Here is a 19,950-nt window from a genome sequence, read left to right as displayed (position 1 = left end):
ATTAAAACATACTTTGAAGTCAGTTGAGATCAGTGAGTTAAGAACTAAAACTAACATACAACCAACACAGAGCAGCTGACAGATTTGACCTTTCCAAAAAGGAGGTCTGAAGAGTGTCTCTTGCAATAGAAATTGTTTTCAATTCTTGAGTGGGACCCACTGTTCTCTGGATCTAACTGGTTTCTGGCTTTGCGATTTGAGGGTGGAGAACTGACAGCACGGGAATCACCTGGAAGTTCATCTGACCCTACGGAGCTGGAGCCACTCTGGGTCAGGAGCCTCCATGTCCCCTTTCAGTTGTTCACTGAGCGACAGCACCACCTAGTGGCCACCTTGCTAGGCCAGGGAACCCGGCCAAGCTCACACCCACCCCACCCTTCAGGAAGGAAGAGAGCGTGCGGGCCTGGTTCCCAGTGTTCAGTTCGCACTCAAATCTCCCAATCCAGGCTGTGACTCCTACAGGACATCTGCTTCAAAGTTTTTTGGCAAAAAAATCACTCAGGGACATAGCAGTGTATAACCACGCCTGACTGGCTTGTTTTATTGGAGAAGAGGACGTGGAGTTAACAACGTGAAGACAGTTGGGACCTGAGGTTGGGAAGAACACCCTCCCCTCCCCTTACAAGCCCACTGCCCCAAATAAAAAATAACCAACTATGGGAGAGCAGCTGAGACAGCGACTGGGGGCAGGGGAAGGAGACCATGCGTGTGCTGGGAGGGCCCAGAGGCAGCGGCTGCACGAATATGCGAGTACAAGTCTCCGAATCTTCCTCGTACGTCTGTATAAATATATAGATAAGTTGTTCACTTGTTTCCCCTTCTCTCCCTTCTGCTCCGTGCTGCTTGCCGCGGTCCCAGCTCCTCTTTCCACGTGAGGGCGAAGGGAAGGGGCACGATGAGCAAGTCATCACCGAATTGCGATCAGACCCACATCCATCAACTTCTGGATCTTCTGCGCTATCACAGGATTCTTTAAGTGTCTGACAAACAAGAGGCAAAGTTATTTGAAACGAGACAACCTATAAAAATTCCTACTTGCTCGCAGAGCAAGCCCCAACCAACACAAATCCCCCTGGACACCACCAACAAACAAGAGGCGGTAAGGGAGTCCTGGCAGAGACTGCCCAGGGGGACCCACACGGGCCTCCTCTGCCACTGTTCGGAACCTGACCAGTCCTGCTGCAAAGGAGTCCAAGGACACAGGTTTAAGCTGAGACCATTCTCCCAGAAAAACCGGTCTTTCCAACTAACCACTTAAGCCATCGCCACTAACGTATACAAATGAAATCCTTCCAGCTCACTATCAACTGCCAACCTTGCAAGTAAGAATTACACTATAAATATTCCACTCAGATCACACTGCTGCCAACGTCGTGTATTCTCAATGCTTTTGTCCACCTTCTCCCTCGAAGGCCATCTGCCCCCAACTTGACTCACTCGCTGAGCGCCTGGGGGTCCTTCTGCATCTGCTCCAGGATGAGCCGCATGGCTGGGTCACTCATTATCTGCTGCACCTCAGGGTCGGCCATGGCCCGCCGCTTCACATCTTCGGGGCTGTCATGTCGGTTGTACTGGGCCATCATGCAGCGCTGGTAACCATCTGCGGCCTCCTGCATTCCGGCAAAGCCAAAAGTGGAGGGTGTTAGCACTACCTGGCTCACTGCTGCAGCAGGTCCAAGATAACAGAGGTCACTGAGGGGAAGACAGACATACAGAGAAGCAGGCGAGAGGGAAGAATCAGACACGTGCAGGCAGGGGAGAGCTCACTGAAGGCCAGAGCAGCCCCACCTTACAGTTGGAGTCCAGGTCGAGTGCCTTCTGGTAGACATCCATGGCTTTGGTGTAGTCTTTCATCGCTTCCAAGGCAGCTGCTTTCCGTGTATAACCCTTGACTACAGACAGAAAGGGAGAGGTGAGGCATCACCTAAAACACACTTCTGAAAGGTGCTCTTTCAACTCTTCATCTGAACACCACTGTTCCTCAGCCTGACACTAGCTCCTAAATGTTACAAACCCGAAAGACACACAGGCAAAGAATATGCTCTCTCCTTCTCTCAACCCTGGGGCCAGTCAGGGGACAGAGAAACAGCACAGAAAGGCACTTACTGAAGGTCGGTTCTAGCTGGATGCATTCCTCACAGTCCTAAGGAGGAAAGGCAAGAAAGAATTAAGCTCATTCCTTTAGAGGAGCTACCCTAGGGCAGACTGATCACTTGGAATTACAAATCTAACTGTTCACCCAGGGCCATTACAGAACATTCTCTGCTTTTGTTCTAATGCTTCTCTTTTTTTTTTTTTTGCGGTACACGGGCCTCTCACTGTTGTGGCCTCTCCCGTTGCGGAGAACAGGCTCCGGACGTGCAGGCTCAGCGGCCATGGCTCACGGGCCCCGACTCTCTGAGGCATGTGGGATCTTCCCGGACCGGGGCACGAACCCGTGTCCCCTGCATCGGCAGGCGGACTCTCAACCACTGCGCCACCAGGGAAGCCCTGTTCTACTTTTAAAAAATTTTTATTGGAGTATAGTTGATTTACAGGTGCTGTACACGTGTACAGCAAAGTAAATCAGTTATTATATATATACACATATCCACTCTTCTTTAGATTCTTTTCCCACAAAGCCATTACAGAGCACTGAATGGAGTTCGCTGTGCTACACAGTAGGTCCTTATTACTCATCTATTTTATACACAGTAGTGTGTATATGTCAATCCCAATCTCCCAATTTATCCCTCCTCCCTCTAGTGCTTCTGTTGTTCCTGGCAGCTTGGTAATTTAACAGCAGGCCCAGCAAAAGGAGAGTAGGGAAGTAAGGAAAGCAGAACTAGAAGGGATAACAAATCCAGATCATGGACCATCTCATATAAGGGGGCTGGGACTCTTCAAAAGGCTAATGTTATGATTAAAAAAAAAAAAAAAGGAACCCCCCCGCCCCCCGCAAACCGAAAAAGTAGGGAAACCTCTAGTTTGAGAAACTAGAGGACATGACCACCAGATGAAACGAATGGACCTTGATATTGACAACTTTAAAACTTTATTTTTAGACAACTAAGGAAAGCTGAACATAAACATACAGCAGATGACATTATAGCCTGAGTCTGCTATTATTAGGTGCGAGTAATACTGAGACTGGACAGGGAGTCATTTCAGGAGATGCATGCTCAGGAACTCAGAGGCCACGTGCCAAAACGCATCATCTCCGTTCACAAATGGTTCGCCAAAAGCGTCGATGCTTATGGTTGAAGAAAAGGCGGAAAACATAGGTATTCTGTGTCTTTTTGTCTGAAATATCTTCAAAACATAAAATTACAGAGAAAAGAATGCTATGCAGTGTAGTGTGTGCACTGAGGCCCAACCAAGCAGCTCTAAGACTGGAAGCAATTCGACTCATTCTTGCCTCCCATTTGCAGATTGGCAAAGTCCTGTTCCACCTCTCAGGTGACTAACAATGTTATTCTTTGCTTTGCAAACCAACTTGCTTTTGACATTCCCCCTGTGCAGTCCCACCAGCAGCAGTGATGTCTCTAGGCCAGATGGACTGAGAAGATAGTGGCATCATACAAAACCATCATGGACTCAGGTACTGGTGTGTCTAGATAGATAACATTTTGTCTAGTTCCCACAAGATAGTCCAGGTTTACCTCCCAGAGAACAGTTTAAAAATCACCAAGAGGCACAGGGTAGCTCATGTTCAAGACAGCTATGGAGAGTAACTCCTTCAGTGTTGAACATTATCATATCTGACCATACTTGATGTTACTGACAACAGCAGATCTATCTAACTGGAGTATGGAAGAAAAGAATGGTAAAGCTGCTGTGGAAGTTAAGGCAGTTCTCCAAAAAAATGAAACACAGAACTATAGTACTTCCACTGTTGCATAAAATACTTCAAAGAATTGAAACCAGGGACTCAAACAGATACCTGTACACCCATGTTCACAGCAGCATTTTCCAGAACAGCCAAAAGGTGGATACAACCAAATGTCCATGGATGGATGAACAAAAGGTGGTCTACACAACGGAGTATTATTCAGCCATGAAAAAGGAAGTGCGACACATGCTACAACGTGAATCTTGAAGACATTATGCTAAGTGACATAAGCTAGACACAAAAGGTCCAATACCGTATGATTCCACTTACAGGAGGTCCCTAGAGCGATCAAATTCAGAGAGACAGAAAATACAACAGTGGTTGCCAGGGACTGGGAGAGAGGGCTGGGGCGTTAGTGTTTAGAAAACGCAGTTTCCATTTGGGAAGATGAAAACGTTCTGGAGATGGATGTTGGTGATGGCTGCACAGCAATGTGGATGTACTTGATGCCACTCACCATACACTTAAAATGTTAAAAAGGTAAACAACAAAAAATGTAAGAAAGGACAAAGGGGAGGGAAAAGGATCTACTTTCCCCAATACTCCCAACCACGAATAAATCCACAGGCCAGGACAGGGTAGACACAGGCCCTGTATTTTTACAAATTTCACATGTACATCAATCACCACCTTGAATCTATGATCAAAATAAGAACATCAAGCTGATGCTGATGAAAACATGGAAAGAGGAAAACACATTCCTCACGCACAGGTTACATTAACAGCTGCTCCGCATTCCCAGAGCCTCACCTTGAGTGCCAGCTGGAACTCCAGAAGTTTGGTGTAGCAGGCAGCTCGATTGCTGTACAATTTGGCATCTTTTGGGTTCCGTTTGATGGCTTCTGTATAATGCTTCATGGCCTGGGGATAGTCCCCTGAACATGGAAAAAACAAACTTAAAAAATAAAATAAAGCACACCACCAGAGCGCATCTACCCCACAGTCAGCCAAGGCACAGAAAGCAACATCTACACTGCTCTTATTCAAAGGTTCCATCATCTGAGCTGTAGGTACCTTTCTGAAAACATTCATTGCCTTTGTTCTTTTCCTCCAAGGCCAGGTCAGGGTTTATGTAGGCCAGCCGCTCTTGCTCTTTCAGGATTTTCTCTGCCTAAAAAAATTATTAATTCTTGGAATAGTCATTTTAACTCTCATAAACATTGGGCTAATAAAAAGTCTGATTAGAATTTCAATTTTCAGAGTGGCAAGATTTAACTTTTGGTTTAATAATTTTATATTCCTTACCAACTATATATAGCTTAAGTAAGCTACAAAGATATATTGTACAGCATAAAGGATATAACCAGGGGGCTTCCCTGGTGGCGCAGTGGTTGTCTGCCTGCCGATGCAGGGGACACGGGTTTGTGCCCCGGTCCGGGAAGATCCCACATGCCGTGGAGCGGCTGTGCCCGTGAGCCATGGCCGCTGAGCCTGCGCTCCGCAACGGGAGAGGCCACAACAGTGAGAGGCCCGCATACCGCAAAAAAAAAAAAAAAAAAAAAGAAAAAAGAAAAGAACCGATATTTTATATTATCTTTAAATAAAATATAATCTATAAAAATTTTGAATCGCTATGTTGTACAACTGAAGTATAATGTTGTAAACCAACTTTACCTCAATTCAAAAAAAAATTTTATATTCCTCATCATCAAGGTGTAGGTACTATGAAGCAGAATGAACGGTATTGATGTACACTTGGTACAAAGATATGACTTATATGAAAATGATGTACGTATTGACAGTTCAATTTTCTGCCTAATCTTTCTGTGAATAAAATCACTCCCCTACATAATTTGGTTGTATAAGGTAAGAAAAAACTTAAATTACAGTAACAACCACAACACTGTCAGAGCACTGGACCCTCAACATCAACGAATTTATGGTGGAAACCTTGGCCGACAAAAAAGGCACAGCAGAAAAAGTTATTCCCTACGTGTTGTCATCATTAAGTGACAGGGGCAGCATCATATACAATGACCAAAGACAACAGATTTGTCATTAAATAGTAATGACTACAACAAATAAAACAAAAAATAGCAAAACATCCCATATTCCCTACCCACCTGTTGGCATTTCTTGAGCACATCTGGGGTTCGGTGCTCTGCCAGAGACTTGTTGTAGAAATGGATGGCATCCTTGTACTTTTCTTCTTTGAAATAGGAGTTGCCAATTCGAGCGTAAGCTCTGACAAAGACAAGAGAAAAAAGAATTTGCTAAGGGCAGAACACAGACAAGGTCAGCCCCTGCAGAGAAAAAAACATCTGCAACCAACCAGACACAAGGCCCACATCACTGCCCCAGGCACCACGCCCTTCCAACACCTTCCGTCTAGGATCCTGCAGCCTCCTTTCCAGCCCACGGCTAACACAGTATGTTGTGCAGCCAGCAGCCCCCGCTCCACGCACACACGGAACCCTCCACACCGCTCAAGGCATTCCCAGGTCAAGCGTACTTGGCAATCTGTCGGTAGTCTTCTCGGTTTTCTCGCCCCACTTCAATGGCCTTCTCACAAAGCTCCCGGCATTTACCATAGTCGCCCTTTTCGAAGTACACGGCTGCCAGGCAGAAGGGTCAAAAAGGAAGAGTCAGCCCATGCCTCATCCCCAGGACCACGTAACAACTCCTGCACCTGTGTCCTGGGTCTCACCTGCTTGGTTGGTTATGTAAGTCATGTTGGTGGGGTCCAGGTCCTTGGCTCTGTCATAGTGTTTCAAGGCTGTGTCAAAGTCTTTCTTCTTATAGGCTTCATTCCCCAACTCTTTTTCTTTCAGTGCCTAGATGAGGTGTGGGAGAAGTCAGTGCTGAGCACATCTAACCAGACGGCAAAGAGAGCAAGGGCCTGTGACGTCACAGGTACCACGCAGCATACACAACTAACAAGGCTACAGAAGCAGGTTCTCCACACCCACAGTGAAGTATCAGCTGTTAGAATGAAAAATTACAGACTTTCATCTCTGCTTCCTCTGAAACTCCCCCTATCCCACCTACTCTCCTGGATCTTTCTCAGCAAGTGAGGGCTTCTTCAGGGGAGAGGAAATCCCTTCAGCTTGAAAGAACTTCAGAGAGGACAACATAGTTCTGTGCTAGGTTTAATTCTGAGAGGCTGAGCAAGTTCGGTTTCTGTCGCATGCTGTCTCAGGGTCTTAGCTGTCAGGCAACACCCACAGAGAGCGTGAGGAGCAGAAGGGGCTGTCCTGGTGGCAGGAGTCTTCGGCAGAGCTCACTACCACCCACGTTATAGGGCCTTTTTCCAGCTTTGAGGCACCACGAACAACCAACGCTTACCCATTTAAAGGTACTAAATTTGGCAACAATCTGCTGTTCCCATTTATAAGAGGGGAAATAAAATCGTTCAGGCACATGCCTCCTGCTCTGGAAGACCGAAAGTTGTTCACTTAGCAACACAGACAACTTTCAACTACACACCACGTCCAACCAGGAAACAGAAGCATAAGGAATGACAGACAGCATTCTTCTGCATCTCCGCAAGGACAAGGACCACACACAACTTTACTGGCTGGCCCTGGCTGACTTCCACATTGCCAGAACCACAGCGGCTGTGAGACTATGGACTAGTAGCTTCCACTGCCTCAAGACTTTGAGATACACGAATCCTATGAAACTGCTTGTTATGTGGACCTTTTAATATACTATTTTATTTTTAAAATATTTATTTATTATTTATCTATTTCAGCTGCACTGGGTCTTAGTTGCGGCACGTGGATTCTTAGTCGTGGCATGCAAACTCTTAAGTTGCAGCATGCAAGCAGGATCTAGTTCCCACCAGGGATCGAACCCAGGCCCCCTGCACTGGGAGCACAGTCTCTTACCCACTGGACCACCAGGAAAGTCCCGTGACCATTTTAATTAACAGTAACTTTAGCACAAACTGAGCATTCAAAAAACAATCACAGCCAAGGAAAGCCTATAGATGGTCCCACCTGACACACATATTTCTAATTGACTTGGCTGTTTATTCTAAATTCATGATAGTAAACAGTGCTAAAAAAAAAAAAAAAAAAAAAAAAGAGCAAGACCTGCTTCTTATTTTCTGGAAGATCTTCTTCCATTGGCTCTGGTTTTGTCTCCTTTCTGGGAGGAGGCGGCGGTGGAGGTGTCACAACTTCCTCTTCTTCATCCATACCACCTAGATCGACCCCAAGGAGGACGCTAAGAGTAGTCATGATCCGGGGATCTTGCAATTTCCTAGTATTGGTTAAAAATACAGCACTTAGTCCTCTCCACAACTGATCTTAAACCCCATTTACTGCTAAAGCCTAGATTACTGTATATAAAAGCTTCTCACCCATGAGAAGGTTCCTAGATCCTGTACTAAAAGTTACAAATGGGGAATACTCAACCCTTCAAATATCCATATAAAATGAGGTAACACAGACCAAATTTATTTCTTGAGGCCAGCAGATACACAGAGAAATGAGTTATAGATACACTTTGTCTGATCTCAGGAGCCAGAGGGATTCAGACAGTCACATATAGCAGTACAAGGTTTGGAGAGACCTCTTTATATCTGACATCCTTTCAACCCTGCGTTTCCACTCCAATATACCAACAGAGAGAGGGGGTCCTACGTGTAAAGAAACGATAGGGTTGGTGCTAGGTCAGCACAGCAGGAGAGCAGTGAAGAGGCAGAGGAGGGTTAGAACAAACACTCCAGATTACTCTGATATATACTCCCCCTGACCCTTTCTAAAAATACAAATAAACAGTAAACAAAGCAATAAACTCCTACTGCTCTTTGGAGAAAAAACAAAGGGAGAAACCCTGCAGTCCGGTCGAGGGAACCACCTGCCACAGGATCCCAGGAAGAAAGCACAACGTTCATGTCCATTTCCAGAGACAAACGGTGCTGCCTTGACTTACATGCCCAGGTCGGAGGGCTTGTTCCGCAGCTGCTCTATCAGTTCCCGGTAGGTAGGGTCAGCGAGCAGAATCTTTGTCCTGGGATCACTCTCCAACTTCTGGTATAGATTAGGCATGTTGAAAGGGTTCATGAATTTCCTCTCTGTTTCAAACAAAGGAAAGCACGTCACTAGAAGTCAGTTACTATGCCCACACAGCCTACTAGACCAACACTGGGGGATAGGGGAGCCTCCAAGTTAATCCCAATTAAAAAATAATAGTAAATAAAAGGAGAAGAGCAGTATATGTGGTGCCTGCCTACCTGCCAACCGGGCCTCCATATTCTGTAAACCTTCTTTGAGTTGAGGATTGTTTGCTTCATGTTTTAAACCCTCCTCATAGGTTTGCTTGGCTTCTTCAAATCGGTTTAAGAACTCAAGAGCTGCTGCTTTTCGAGAATAGCCCTTAAACCAGCAAAGAAAAATACAAAATGAAAGACACCTAGCGGTAAATTCCTAAGATGAACTCAAAAAAATCTATTTTACATTTCATGAAACAAAGTGGGTATTCACGTGAAGGCCTAAGAAAAAATAGAAAGAGGAGCAGGATACAGCAATGGTATATCATCGACCCTGTAGAACACAGCCTAATATCTAAGGTGCACACCTGCCCCCTCCCAGTTCATCTTTCGACCCTAAGTGTTGTCAGAATTTTGGGTAGTGTTTTCCTTCCTAGCAGTACAAAAAATAAGACATGTCTTAACCGATGGTACCTCAGATCTGATGAAACATGCCATCACTCTGAGGAACAATCTCAAACAGGTAAGAAGAATACTGGGGGGAGGGGAATAATCAACTATGAGTCTCTTGGGATAGGTAACTAGGCAAGCCAGGAGGGCTGGTATTTAAGAACTGCCCCCAAAGGAGTTTCTGGGCACCTGAGGAGCCCCAGCGCGCACACAGCTTACCTTGCCCCAGTCAGGCTTCAGGTCCACGGTTCTGCAGCCATCCTCGTAAGCCTTCTGGTAGTCTCCTTTCTTGGCATAGGCTGCGGAACGATTGCTGTAGAGCACGTGGTTCTGGGGGTCTAACTTAATGGCTTCCGAGTAGCACTGCAACGCGTCATCGATGTTGCCAGCACTCAGGGCCTTGTTGCCCTTTTCTTTGAGCTCATTTACCTGAGAAGAAAAGGAACCAATATAGTTTCTCTCCATAAAAGGTCTCTTTAGTCCCAATTTCTTAGGGGATACTTATTCCTTTCCGCAGCTATTGATAAACAGGTTACTTTATAGATCAGAAAAGAGAAATCAATAGATTCATTAATTTACATTTCCCACACCTTTGGGAACCAGCAAGGAAAAAATAACCAGGAAGAAGCGGCCTGACACTGTTCTTTGCTGGCTCCCCTGTGGATCAGTGAGAACTCCAGCCACTCTTCCAAAAGTCTCTACTTTGAGCTGATGAAGCCACTCTAGAACATACTCATGAGTTCCTTTTGTGGAAAAACAAATTTATTTGCCGTGGATTTCCACAGTTGGAATGATAAACTGGACACAGGCCTAGTTACTCCTCACAGGAAGAGGTAACCAAGAAGGAAGTGGACTGAGCGTGCACTGATATATGCTTCAGCAACCTGCCGGTTCCAGGAGCACCAAGACGCTCACCTATGACCAAAGAACAATCTGCTTCCACTTACAGATGTGGTAACATGTCACAACACGATAGATTACTGGTCTATTCCTTAACAGGTAAAGGAAAGCTAGGAAAAAACAGTTTTTGTCATGCTTAAGTATTAATACGCTACTACGAGGATGAAGAAGAATAAAGCAGCACTATTTGTGGTTCCATCCACTATCCTCTCAAATATCCGGAATGAAAACAGCAGGAATGCATCAAAACGTTTAATAAAGTGACCCTGGCCCTATCAGAACAGGATCCTCATTAAAGGGCTTCTCCTAACCAGGAAGCCCTACAAGAGGGGAGGGTCATCCCTCCAATGCATACACACTTGGTGAGACTACGCTGTGTCCCTCAAAACACAAAGTCATTCTTTCTTGGTATCTATCATCTGCCCATGACCCAGTGTACTGATGCAAGAAAGAGTTCTGTTATGAGAAATGACTTTGGAACCTTGAGGCACACCAACTGGGAACCTCCACCAACCAGAGATCTTAGAGAGACAAGCTCTATGAGAAAAAAGGAAAAGAAACTACCAAGATGCTGGCCAGAAGGCAAAAAGTTTAATAACTCAATACCATGAGGCAGCTGAGAACAGCTAGGTGAAGTTCTTGCCTATCCTACAGAACATCTTCCAAACTGGGCACCTACTTGCAGTAGGTCAGGAAATCAAGTTCGTACACAACCAGCACTTTAAAACATCAAATGGAATAGAAAATATCAGCATGTGGTACATATAATACAGTAAGTTGTTCTGTCTGACATGTTATACAGTTGTATGTCTGTATTGGGTCAAATTTTAAAAGTTTATCACTAAGATTTATTTGAAAGGTGCTTAGTTAAAAAAACACAATTTTGGACACTCAAATTTGTCCAACTTTAGGAATATTTCCTAAAACTGAAACACGGATCTCAGAATAATAATTTTAAAAAAAGCTACATATTGAATGGGAGCAAGACAGTAGGTTCTAACACACCTGGAGTAAAATGCCAGGCCATTTGTACAACGGGCATGGTAAACGTGCAGTCCCTGAGTTTAGTCACTCACAGTCTACCTGTACCTACACTTCTACAATGGGCAATTGCGATTAAGAAAAATTTTTTTCCTCTTTTGATAACGGCGGGATGAGAGCTTTTCTTGAATTTAACACAGCAATGTGTTTCTCACATCAGCCCTCTGTCTCTTGTCTATATCACAGCCTACTGAATCCCAGATACAATTGAATTATCACAAGAGCTCAAAATGTTTATTAAACTCTCCGTACTCTCCGTTTCCACTCTAATTTTTAAAAATTTAGCGAAGAGACCCCAGGTTTGGCTAAAAGAGTAATACCTATACTAAGGCAAAAGGTTCGACTTTGTAGATCACACCTGAACACCCGAGCTGTCCCCCCACTCCCCCCAGTCAATCTTTACAGACTAATAACAGCTTCCAATTGAATAAAACCTTTCTGGGCTTTTCACAACCCTCAGGCCACAGAGGGTACAATTAAGTCACTGAAAGCAACTAGCAGCAGCTTCAAACTCGGCCCCCCAACAATGCCGAGAGGAGTTAAATAACTTACTGCTTATCTGTATATTCTAAATTCTCTAAGCAACTAATTCCTCCTTCTGCAATGTGAAACCGAAGTTTTGTTAAGTATCAGTCCTGTTACTCTTGAATCGCACGCACACAGAAAGAAAAACGAGGAGGGGGAGGGGCCTCACATACGTTTGTAAAAACACTGGTAGGGATGAAATTCATTCCAAGGACTCTTGCTGCACCCTCCCCTTTCCTGCATCATGAAAAGAAGTCGGCCTGCTGCTCGTCATACCTTCACTAAACACTCTTCCATCCCGGCCTTTTCAGATGCAGAGAAGTAGGATTTTCCCTACTTCTGGCTACTAAGTCCATCAGCTACTTCCAGTGTATTCCCGTCCCCGCTCCCCGAATTCCTCCAAGTTAACTGTGCCAAGTCCTGGGTAGTCTCTTCGTCTGCAATCTGATCCCCCTTTCAGATGACGAACTCCCAGAGATTGACCCGACCCCTCCTGCCTTTCGCAAGGCCCCTCGCCCACCTCCATCCCTCCCAGCGCCTAGGGCGCCGTCCCCCTGCTCAGCCTGGACCCACGTCCCGAGAGACCTCCGGAGTCCGGCCGCGGCTCCTCTTCCCGCCGCGAGCCGGACTTATGCCGAACTGATACGTCTTCCAGCCCATCTCGCCGAGTCGGGTGGCGACAGGCGCTGAGCCGAACCCGCGCTCCCCACAGCCAACCCCCGCTCCCCGCCGCGGCCCTCACGCCCTCGCCGCCTCAGCTGTTCCGGCGGCCCCGGCCCCCACCCCGGCCGCCCCGGCCGCCCCAATCGGGCTCCCGCCCCGCTCCTCCACCCGCAGCCTGGCCTCGGCGGGTCACAAACGGCCCCGGGCCTCAGCCCGCCCCTCCCCCTTCACCTGCTCCATAGCCCGGCCCGGAACCCAGTTGAATAGACTCCGTCCGCTCCGCGTTCCCAACCGCACGCGCCGCCTTCTGGAACCTACTAGAAGCTGCCGGGACCCCCAAATCCCGCCCCTTCCTCTCTGGCTCACTGGTCGCGCTCCTCTAGGGGTCTTTCTGAGCTTTTCTACTATTGGCTTGAAGTCTAGCCCATCATCTTTGTTTCTCTCTCATTGGACAATATGGAGAACCCTGCCGCCCCCGCATCTCGGGATTGGGCGTTCCCCTAAAAGCTCCGCCCATCACAAGCTCTATGATTGGAGGGAAGGGCAGACCTCTGCGATCAGTGATTGGTCACTTGGTCCGCCAATCGTGGCCGCGCTGGCCGCGCCCATTGGTCCTGTTCTTTCTGGAAATTTCCACCTCTCCCATTGGGCTGACGGACTCCATGACGGAACCGCATTCAGATTTTAAAAAATTTCAATTGGGCGGTGAGTTGCAGACACTTTGCTCTGATAGGTTTAAATTGATGCCCTTCAAAGAGCAGGGTGGGGTTTTACTGTAGCCGTGGTTTATGGGAGGCCAAGGCCGCATCCACCGTCTGCAGCGGTGGTTCGCCAGGCTGCGGTATTGGCGGGGTAGCTGGGGTCGCTGGCCGCTTCCTTTCTCGCTCTGCGGGTAGTGTGGCCGAGGCAATTCGCTCGTGGCCGAGGCAATTCGCTCCTCCCCGGCGGCAGAGAGCCCTGGTCCTTCGCCCGAGCGTCGGGCTCGGGGGTCCCGGGCGGGGGTCGGGGGGCCGTTTGGGTCGGCCTCGGGAGGGCCCCCCGACGCGTTCCCGGATCCCGCTGTTGGGTTTGGGTGTTCCAACATCCCGCGTGGTGGTGAAGGCGCTGGGGCTTGGGTAGGACAGGCCTGGAATCTCACCTTGGCGGGGACTCTCCGTGGAATGGCACCACCTCTATGCATCTTTCGGGAAGAGAGTTTGGTAATCCAGGGCCGTGGATCGTTCATATTTATGCAGTAGACTATTTATTACTTAATGAAGGAGAGCTATCTCCGTTATCCGGAGGTAAAGGGGTAAGGGAGACAACAGACCTCATTGAGGTGCCCGATCACCTGGCGGGCGGCGGCGGCCTGGGCGGTCCTTAAATCGCGGCTCTTCTGCCAGAGGCAGGGCAGGTACCCGTAGAGAAGCGAAAGGATTTAGGGCGTGAGAGAGAAATGATTTTTCGTCCTGGACCAGCATGTGGTTGGTTCACGGAGCAAAGCAGCCCCATGACGGGTCTGGAGGGAGCTTAGATGAGGGTCTTGGGCCCTGCTGTGACCTCTCTCCCCCGCCCCCGCTGGGTAATGCTGTCCCTTCCCAGGGTTTAACTGCCCTCTATGCTAATAGGTTGTCTCCACAGCGTTCTTTTCCATCCCAGCTGTCTGACCTATTCTCACACTGCAGCCAAGGTCACTGTAGATCCGCTTGCCTGATAACCCCCTCCTTTGCTCGAAACTCTTGGAGGCTTTTAGATTGGGGATCAGGGCCTGTCTAACATGGCAGGCCTACTTTTCCCACCTCTTCTTTCCCTGTCCTCCACCTTCAGCACCAGTCTCCAGCCACACTGACCTGTCTGCTCCTTGAACTAGGTGGGCTCCTTCACTTGGGGCCTGCCTGCAAGATGTTTCCTCTGCTGGGATCGCCTTTCCACCAACTCTGCCAGGTTAGCATCTCCTCAGGTCTTTAAGGCTGAGATGAGCTGTCAGGGTTCCTTGACGACCTGCCCCCGACGAACTCACTAATTTCTGTCCACCTATTACTTGCTTTCACAGCATCATGGTCTACACATGTGTCCAATCACATACTAAACCAGAGACTGGTATCTGTACCACATTTTGTAGGGCCTACAAGGGCCTTGTGTCTCTTCCTTTAGCTCCTTGTCTTCCAGGTGCGTTGTACAGCGTTTTGCATGCAGCAGGTAATCATTAATTCATCAAATATGCCCTATAATTTTTTAGGTAATTTTGGGCACTGGGGAAATGCAGTGAGCAATCCTGACAAAAATTACTGTTTTTGTGGTGCTCATTTTAATGAGAGACAAACTAAAAAAAGTTTGCATGCTGTATCTGCAGTAGAGAAAAATAAAGCAGAGCGTTGGGCAAAGGGGGCAGTGTTGCATTTTCAGTAGGGGTCCAGATCAAACCCAGTGAGAAGCTAATACTTGAGAAAAAACCTGAGGAAGTGAAGGAGTGAGATTCATGGATATCCTAGGGAAGAACCTTGCTGTCAGAGGGAACAGCAGATGCAAAGGCCTTGTGACCAGAATGGCAGGGGCAGGGAGGGAGTGGGAGGTGGGGCTAGAGGAAGCGGGAGCAGATGAATGGGAGGCAATTGTGTTCACGTGGAAACATGCAGAAAAGTGATGTGATCTGACAGTTTTATCAGGATCCCTCTGATTGCTGTATCAATGAAGAGGATGAAAGCAGAAGAACCTCTTAGGAAGCTGTTGCAGGATTCTAGGAGAGGGGTGATGGTGCCATGAGCCAGGGTGGGAGCAGAGGATGGGTGAGTAAAGTTGGATTCAGAATGCATTTTGGAAGAGCTGACAGGATCTGTTGATGTATGGATGCAGAGCATGAAGGAAGGAGGTGACTCCAAGGTGTTTGGCCTCTTACTCATCTGCTAAGTTAAATCTGTCAACGAGACCTTTCCTTTCTTCTTGGCACCGTCCCCAGACCACCGCACTCCTGCCAATCCCACTGCTGCCCCCCAGCCCAGCTCTTTCTCCACCTCTGGAGGCCTTTTGAGGCCTTATATCGTCTCCTCAACAGCCTCTCTCCAGGCTTCTTTGCCATCCCTCCCTCTCTGTGATCTGGTCTCTGCTGTCACACATCTTTTTTGTAGTTCTGTGTGTGGTACAGTACTCTGGGTACAGGGGCTCAACAGTGAACAAGGCAGCCCTCAGATGCAGCTTCTGCACACGTGGACCTTGTTTTCTAGTGGGAGAGACAGATGGTACTTAAACCCCACAGCTGTGTGACTTCTAGCAACGTGCTTACCTCTTTGTGCTTCAGTTGCTTTCACTTTAAAATGTGGGTGAAAAAGTTTCAGTGTTAGAAAAGTTGTGAGGATTGAATGATTGGATATTTACAAAGCACTGAGAACAGTGCCTGACGACAGAATAAGTACCATATACATGTGTGAAATAAAAATAAAGTTACAAATAAAGATAATTCTAAAGAGTGGTGAGTGCTATAAAGAAAACAAAAAGTAAGAATAAAGAGTTACCAGGGAGGCAGGGAAGGAGTGCCTAGAGGTGGGGGGTTAGTGAAGGCCCCTTAGACTTGCAGTTATGAAAAGCAAGACACAGACAGCGTTCCAGACAGGGCAACAGGAAGTGCAAAGACCCTGAGACTGAAACAAATTTGGAATTTTCAAGGAACCCAAAGAAGGCTTTTCTAGTATACTTGTCTGTAAATGAAGATGATGAACTGCCTATGACTTCCCAAGGTCACTCTTGAGGATTAAACAAAGTAATCCATACTCCAATTTTTGTTTATTTATTTATTTATTTATTTACGGCTGCATCGGGTCTTTGTTGCTGTGTGTGGGCTTTCTCTAGTTGCGGAGATTGGGGGCTACTCTTGTTGCAGTGCACGGGCTTCTCATTGTGGTGGCTTCTCTTGTAGACCTTGGGCTCTAGTCATGCGGGCTTCAGTAGTTGTGGCTCACAGGCTCAGTAGTTGTGGCTTGCGAGCTCTAGAGCGCAGGCTCTCGTTAGTTGCTCCACAGCATGTGGGATCTTCCTGTAACAGGGCTCGAACCTGTGTCCCCTGCACTGGCAGGTGGATTCTTAACGGGGAAGTCCCAGAGAGCCCTCTTTGAGAAAAGAAAAATATAGATTAAAAAAAAGCATGGCACTTTAGAAGGAGTGCGAATGAGGCACCTTGAGGTTTAAGCTTATCCAGTGTCATGGTAAAGCCACTTCTGAACATTATGATTTCCACCAACTCAGGCTTCTCCAAGTGAACTCAGAGCCCTCCCTTGGGGGCCAGGAGGCAGTGATGCAGGCTGGCTGGCCAGTGTCCCCTTCCCCAGCTCCCTGGAACTAAAGCATAAGCTCCGCCACAGCAGGCATCCTGGCCCTTGGCAATGCGTGACGCTTCAAGTGATTCATGCTGCTCTTTAGGTGGGGAGCAAAATGGCCAGGGCTGCGTTTGGAGTCAACTCTGAGGCTGTAAATCCTGCAGCAAATGAGAGACTGACGGGGTCACTGCGTGCAACCAGATTCTCTGCAGAGCAAATTCCCAGTTTTAAAGTTCTCCCAGGAGTTCCTTAGTGTCCAAGTGGTTAGAATTCCGGGCTTTCACTGCCGTGGCCTGGTTTCAATCCTTGGTCGGCATGGGAGTGAGAAGTGAGGAGTGAGGAGTGGGGGTTAGGGGAAGGTTGCAGCTCAGAATTCTCACGTCTGTAGAACGTGGAATTTTTGTTTTTATAAGAACTTTCAGTGTTGGAGTGGGAATTTAAGACAACCTGAGTTTCCTTCTCCATGTGAGAGTGAAGTTCCATTCCATGTTCTGAGAAATCCCTAAAGAATATTTTCATTTCCCACTTAACGGAGTGATTCCAACTTAGAGCTACCTGTTACCACAGAGTCTGAGTCCTGATTAGCAGGAAAAGTGTGAGGGGGAAATAAAGTGCCGTAGAGTTCTGCTCAATTTAGTGAACTCGTACAAAGCCAGGAACTGTGCCAGATACTTCAAGGAATAAAACGATGGTAATTATTATCTGATAATTACTTATCAGAGAGCCCAGAACCCAGTCCGGGAGCTCGCCATCCACAGGCCCTCCCGGGCTGCTCTCAGCCAGTCTCGTGGCTATAAACACATCCCGGATGACTCCCACATTAGCTTCGGTTCAGATCTCGCTCCCAAGTTCCAGACTTGTCTACCCAGCTGCCTCCTCAATGTCTCCATTTGGATGGCAAATGGACTTCCCAACGTGTTCGAATCAGAACTGATAATCTCCCCTGAAGCTGTTTCTCCCTTGACTTCCCTTTCATCAGTGGCCTCGCTATTCTTGGGCTGGTTCAGGCTGAAAACTTGGGAGGCATCCTTGACTTTCACAACCACATCCAGTTCATCAGCAAATTTTGTCAGCTGGACACGGGCCCTTCTGCAAGTCCCCAGCCATTTCTTGGCTTTGGGAAGGGGAACGGAGTGTTGGCTCCCTGAACTGGTAGGTGGCCAGAGGCAGAAGGGACCCCCGGCCTGGGCTCCCAGGCCATATCGAGGCCTCCCACCCTAGATACTGCTTCCAGAGGGCAGGGCCTGTGATTTGTTCACACTGCCGTGTGCCCTCAGGGCCTGGAACCTAGTCCGTGCTTGTAAGAGTTTGGTGAATGAGCAAATGGAGCTGGTCATCCTTCTCCTCCCCCATGGGACCCTCAGCCCCTCCCAGGGAGGCTCTCTGGCCTTCTTCCCTCTAGACTTCCTTGCTCCCTATTCGGCTTACTCTTCTCTGGGCCAGATGGTTGAGTCCCTTCAGATTCAAACATCTCAATCCCACTGTTTCTGTTATCTGTTTCTTGAGAAATACCAAGTAGTGCAGAGTGTGAGCATGGGGAAATGGGCCCTCCCATGTCCTATTGATGGGAAGTTACACTTAGTAACATCTATTTAAAATACAAAAAGCAGGGCTTCTCTGGTGGCGCAGTGGTTGAGAGTCCGCCTGCCAATGCAGGGGACACGGGTTCGTGCCGTGTGGAAGATCACACGTGCTGTGGAGCAGCTGGGCCCGTAAGCCATGGCCGCTGAGCCTGCGCGTCCGGAACCTGTGCTCTGCAACGGCAGAGGTCACAACAGTGAGAGGCCCGCGTACAGCCAAAACAAAAAACAAAATGCAATTCCACACTTACAGATTTATCCCACCTGGGCCCAGCCTGGTGGCACAAGGATGTATACTGCAGCCCTGTTTGTGACAGCAAAAGGAATAGCACCCAATTACATGTGTATCCATGGAGGATACTGGGAAACACGATGTCGCTGCCAGAGGACGGAATATTAGTGAGTGTTCAAAAGAACACTCCGGTAGCTATTGACATGGAAACATGCCCATGATAGACTGCAGAACGACGAAAGTCATGCAGCAGTGTGTATGCCGAATCTTACTTTTGGTAAAAAAAAAGTGTGTGTATCTTTCTATATGATTATATGTATGCGTGGGAAAAGTCCAGACAGATGTATAGCTAACGGCTAAAGTTGTTGCTTCTGTGTTTGGGAATGGGGAGGGGTGCTGCATTCATTTGCTGGGGCTGCCATAACTAAATACCACAGATTCGATTCGGTGACATGAACCACAGAAATTAATTTTCCCACAGTTCTGGAAGTCCAAGATCAAGGTGCTGATAGATCTGATTTCTTCTGAGGGCTCTCCCCTTGGTCTGCAGATGGCTACCTTCTCACTGTTTCCTCACATGGTCTTTCCTCTATGCAAGCACGCATCCCCAGTGTCTGTGTATCCAACTTTCCTCTTCTTTTTCTTTTTGGCCACACCACGTGGCTTGCGGGATCTCGGTTCCCTGACCGAGGATTGAACGTGGGCCTAGGCTGTGAAAGCCCAGCGTCCTAACCACTAGGCCACCAGGGACCTCCCAAACTTTCCTGTTCTTATAAGGACACCAGATTGGGTCAGGGCCCACCCTGAGGGCCTCGGTTTAATTTCATCACCCCTTTAAAGACTCTGTCTCCAAATACTGTCCCATTCTGAGGTATTGAGGGCTGGGAATTTAACATATGAATTTTTTGGGGGGGACACGATTCAGCCAATAACAGAGGCTTTCACTTTCTATTATGTTGTTAAAATTTGTTACAATGGGGACATCCCTGGTGGTCCAGTGGTTAACATTTTGCGCTTCCACTGCAGGGGGCATGGGTTTGATCCCTGGTCAGGGAACTAAGATCCCACAGGCTGCACGGTGTGGCGTGGGGGGGGTGAGGGGACAAAAAAATTTCTTACACTGAACACTGCTATTCGAGCTAAATGTCCCCAGAGCATCAACCTCCTTCCCAGGCCTTCTCTGAAGTCAGAGGAGGGGCAGCTAGTGACCTCTGCCAGCCCAGCCAGCTCCAGGGCCCTCTGAG

General features: G+C 47.8%; 1 protein-coding gene across 1 annotated transcript; it reads right to left on the bottom strand.

The window, feature by feature from the left end:
* Positions 1–510: 510 nt before the first annotated feature.
* Positions 511–12,911, bottom strand: STIP1 (stress induced phosphoprotein 1). The gene is made up of 14 exons (XM_065881840.1): positions 12,840–12,911; positions 9,699–9,908; positions 9,054–9,195; positions 8,753–8,894; positions 7,909–8,077; positions 6,519–6,645; positions 6,324–6,426; positions 5,935–6,055; positions 4,886–4,982; positions 4,622–4,746; positions 2,107–2,143; positions 1,789–1,892; positions 1,438–1,610; positions 511–980 (listed from the first exon to the last, which is right to left on the bottom strand). The coding sequence occupies exons 1-14, from the start codon at positions 12,846–12,848 to the stop codon at positions 908–910; spliced, it is 1,632 nt and encodes a 543-aa protein (XP_065737912.1). The 5' UTR covers positions 12,849–12,911; the 3' UTR covers positions 511–907.
* Between the last annotated feature and the right edge of the window lie 7,039 nt (positions 12,912–19,950).

The sequence above is a fragment of the Phocoena phocoena genome, chromosome 8, assembly GCF_963924675.1.
Source record: "Phocoena phocoena chromosome 8, mPhoPho1.1, whole genome shotgun sequence".
NCBI classification, from domain to species: domain Eukaryota; kingdom Metazoa; phylum Chordata; class Mammalia; order Artiodactyla; family Phocoenidae; genus Phocoena; species Phocoena phocoena.
Note: the sequence above shows the minus strand (reverse complement) of the source record. Positions and strands in the feature narration are given on the sequence as shown.

Coding starts and splice junctions, on each gene's coding strand:
- STIP1 (XM_065881840.1), bottom strand. Junction 6,646..7,908: donor TTCCAGAAAATAAGAAGCAG/GTCTTGCTCTTT, acceptor CACCTCATCTAG/GCACTGAAAGAAAAAGAGTT. Junction 1,893..2,106: donor CCAGCTAGAACCGACCTTCA/GTAAGTGCCTTT, acceptor TTCTGTCTGTAG/TCAAGGGTTATACACGGAAA.